General features: G+C 47.3%; 1 protein-coding gene across 1 annotated transcript; it reads left to right on the forward strand.

Moving 5' to 3' along the window:
- Positions 1–941: 941 nt before the first annotated feature.
- Positions 942–2,994, forward strand: EDN1 (endothelin 1; the record flags this gene model as incomplete). Its single annotated transcript, XM_009704776.1, has 3 exons — positions 942–1,100; positions 1,369–1,476; positions 2,856–2,994. Coding segments are annotated over 3 exons (406 nt in total), but the record flags the coding sequence as incomplete, so codon positions are not given.
- Positions 2,995–3,814: the final 820 nt, after the last annotated feature.

Raw genomic sequence — 3,814 nt, forward strand, 5'->3', positions numbered from 1 at the left:
CCCCGAGTGAGTGAGGGGACCGGGGTGGGGGCAGAGGGAGGGGGGCCTTGGGAAGGACAAACGCCCTGCAGAAACGGGGAGGGGAGGAAGGAACGGTTACTTGCACGGTCTCTCCTATTGCTTCCCCCCCTCTCCTCCCTTTCTGCCGAGTTTAGCGGCGAGACTGTTCCCCGGCAGAAAGCAAGCAGGATTTGGCGACCTGGATCGAGCAGATAGCTCCGAATAGCCCTCACACACCTGCGTTCCTAAAATCTGGGCAGGAGCATTTCCTCTGGGTGCCGCTCAGCAAAGGCTGCGGGATGCTTTTCGCTATGAATCAGAAGCAGACAAAGTGCCAAAAGTATGATTTTGCCAGCCTGGATTTGCCTGACCGTTTTTCTTTCCGACAAGTTAGGAGGCTAGAAGGCTTACCGTGACCCGGGGTGGCTCCTGGCTGCCTCTTGCTGGTCTCTGCTGCAAATCAATGCATCCCACGTGGTAACAGGGTTAGGTACAGTGTCCACTTCTGCTCCCTCCTCACCAAAAAGTAGTGAGCCAGCGCCTCACCTAGTGCTGCAAACACTGACTCTGGCGATCTGTTCTGCTGCTGGGTTTCCTCTGAGCGCAGAGGGTCTGCTCCTCACTTTTATTGCTGCTTTCAGTGTTGGCAGTTACCAAAGTTCAAAGAGATGGGGGTTTATTGCTTTCTATCACGCAGGGAGGCACAGCAGCCTTATGAAATCAGAATTAAAAGGTCATTAGCCTTGCCAGTAGCCATGCTAGTGAATGTGTTGCAGGACGATCAGAAGCGTTTGCATGGAAACTGTGACCAACGAGGCATTCCCAATCCCACCACCTTTACTCGTGCCATCAATCCCATTGATAAGGTTGCCCAAAGTACCCTGCTGTATTGAAGCCACAGAATCATTTGAATGACTGTCACGTTGTCTCTGTGATCATAGGAAGACCGTTCCGTATGGTCTGGGAGGCCCTTCTCGATCCAGGAGATCACTGACGGACGTGGTGCCGGAGATGCTCACTGAACCTAGCAGCAGATGCCGATGTGCCAACCAGAAGGACAAGAAATGTCTGAACTTTTGCCAGCCAGGAAAAGATCTCTGGTGCGTCTATTGTTGCTACTCTTTAAAAGGCAGTGCATGTAAAATGGATGGGTTGTGGTAGACTTACTCATTTTGGCATTGCTGAGCGAGTAATCTCCCCAAAGGCTTGCCTCCTCCCTGAGCGCTCACACTGCTGTGATACATGCTATGGTTTGGCCCAGAAAGATCGCTTGTTATGTGCCTTGAGAAGTGGTGGATGAGGTGCCTCACCTTGTGGGCTGCAGACTTGGCTGGTTTTTTAACAGCAGCGCCTTTTCACTTTGAACAGGGCTCAGTCCACAGTGGAGAAGACCTCGCGTCACCGCAACAAAGCTGGCAATTGCATCGGACCCAAATGCGTGAACCGACAGCTTGCTGACGGCAAGAAAACGAAGCGGTGGGTTTCTTCTCATCCTCTTGTAGTTCCCCGGAGCAGCAACAGAGAGCACGGTTCACCTGCCTTCGGGTCAGCCTGGCCTTAGCTGGTGGTTTCAGCGTCAGAGTTTGGGAGGAAGCAGTGAGGACAGCTTGGGGGCTTTCCTTCATGCAGTGGGCTCTTAGCTTGCGAAGGCACGGGTGCTGAGCTCTGCCTGGCATCTCCATTTGCTTAGCGGACGGAGGCTTAGTTGTAGGCCTAAAGATAACACCAAGCTTCAGTAGAGTAGGAAATCGTGAAATACTGAGAGAAGTAAATAGAGCCTGTCGTTTTAGTGTGCTCATGCACTATCTTAAATGCTTAAAAATATTATGTCCCAACTATTCTAATATGAAATTGAATCAGAATGCCTTTTCTTAGATACTTTACTCCCTTTTACTGGAGGGGAAAAAAGAACATTTATTGACCTATCCAGATTTTGAATATATTCTTTCTTCTGGCTGATGTGGCTGGCTTTTTCGAATGCAGGAGGTGGATTTCTACCTGCCTTATCTCTTACATTGCCCGACAAACGGGTGTAAAATGAGTACAGGATGTTAGTGATGGAAATGACTGCAAAAAGGTTGAGGAAAGGGAAAACGAAGACTAAATTAATCTTGAAGCCCAATTTAATATTTGAGATTAGGAGTAAATTCCAGGACTGCCCTTTGAGGCCCGTGCCTAACAAGGTGAGTGGCAGCAGGCAGCGGTGTCGCTCCACAGGGCAGCTCAGACCGGGGTGCCTTGGACCGGGGGCAGCTGCGGACCCCACAGAGGGGCACTTTGAAGCTGAGTGTTAGTACAGCTGTATCTGCTCCGGCGTTCTGTGTTCGGCCGTATGCCCGTGTAAAAGTACGGCACACAGAAGTTTGCCCATACTAAAGAAGGCTCTTTAGTGCCACTTTCACAAGCAGAACAGAATTTATGGGTGCAGGCAGCCTGATGATTTTGAGTGAGACTTAGGCCATGGAAATCTTAAATAATTTTTTAAAATGGGGCTGGCTTGCTTACTTACCCGTTCATTGGAACCAGGATCGGGTTTACCGAAAAGAAACAAAACAGCCAAAAAGAGTGACACTGAAGGCCTCTTGATTGGATACATGCTGTTTGAGGAAGTGTAGGGCATCTATAGTTGAATGTATATTTTGACTTATTTTAGTGTTTGCATTTAAATTCTGAATCCAATATTCCAAGTGGCTGAAGTTAGCATAATTCTGACAGAGGTATAGCCATCGGCAGTTTCAGAGGATTCCAGGGCAGAAATCTAGGCTGGGGTTGGTTTAATCAAAAACTGAACGCCTGCATGCTGGAGATGCATCTTCATTATTGTAACGATAAACGTATATTTCTTGTTTTTGCAGGCTGGAAGCCATCGGTAACAGCATCAAAGCTTCCTTCAGTATTGCTAAGCTGAAGGCTGAGCTCCAGAAAGGGCGGAAGCTGAAACATAACAGGGTGAACAAAAGGCAAAGCATCTGGGAAAGCCTGAAAGCATCCTAGTGGGAAGATCACCTGAATCTTTCTCCATCACACTTGCTGACAAGGTGTCACCAAAACTCTCTGAACTTCTAACATTCCACGACAGCGAAGGGCCTTTCTATCCAAGTGGTTGCGCAGCAGAGAAAAACACTAAGGAAGTCCCGTATTTGGAGGTATAAAAGCAAAGGATTTCATCATTTTGGAATTCAGATGGATGGGTAGAGGGGGTGAAGGGGAATCTGCAGTAACATACATGAAAAGCCATCTTTCTGAAGAATCGTTTGAATCTTGCTTCTGGAATGTTACCCACCAATTGAGCAGCTTTCAGGGTCTACATCAAAAGCATCTTGCAAGGAAGATCTCACAGATGTGCTTAGAAAGGACAGAAAGCAAGGTCTTGAGTGGACAAACTTCAAAGCGAAAAACTCTACCTGTTGATTAAAATGCAAAAATGACAGCCACAGTGCTACTTTAATCAGGACTTACTGCATATATACATGTCTACCTCGCGTACTGTTTGTTGCACTCCCGCTAGAGTATTTTTACACCTTGTTATTGCCTTTACTAATCAGCTGCAACCCTTTGCCTTTTTTCAGAAGTCTAGTTTACTTGTACAACCAGAGTTATCTGAATGTGGGTTAGGCACTGTGGTTGTTTGCATAGTCAAAGTCCTTTGGATACCAAAGGACTCTCCAACATAACATAAAAGTTAGAGGACACTACTAGGTTTCCCACAACAAGGATATTTGGCTAACTGAAGTTCTAATAACAGAGGTTGTTGTGTCTTACATGCCACCAAAAATGCACTGAAGTGGGCATGTACCAGAGGCTGTTGTGAGAT

Source organism: Cariama cristata, unplaced genomic scaffold, assembly GCF_000690535.1.
Source record: "Cariama cristata isolate BGI_N322 unplaced genomic scaffold, ASM69053v1 scaffold8427, whole genome shotgun sequence".
NCBI lineage: Eukaryota > Metazoa > Chordata > Aves > Cariamiformes > Cariamidae > Cariama > Cariama cristata.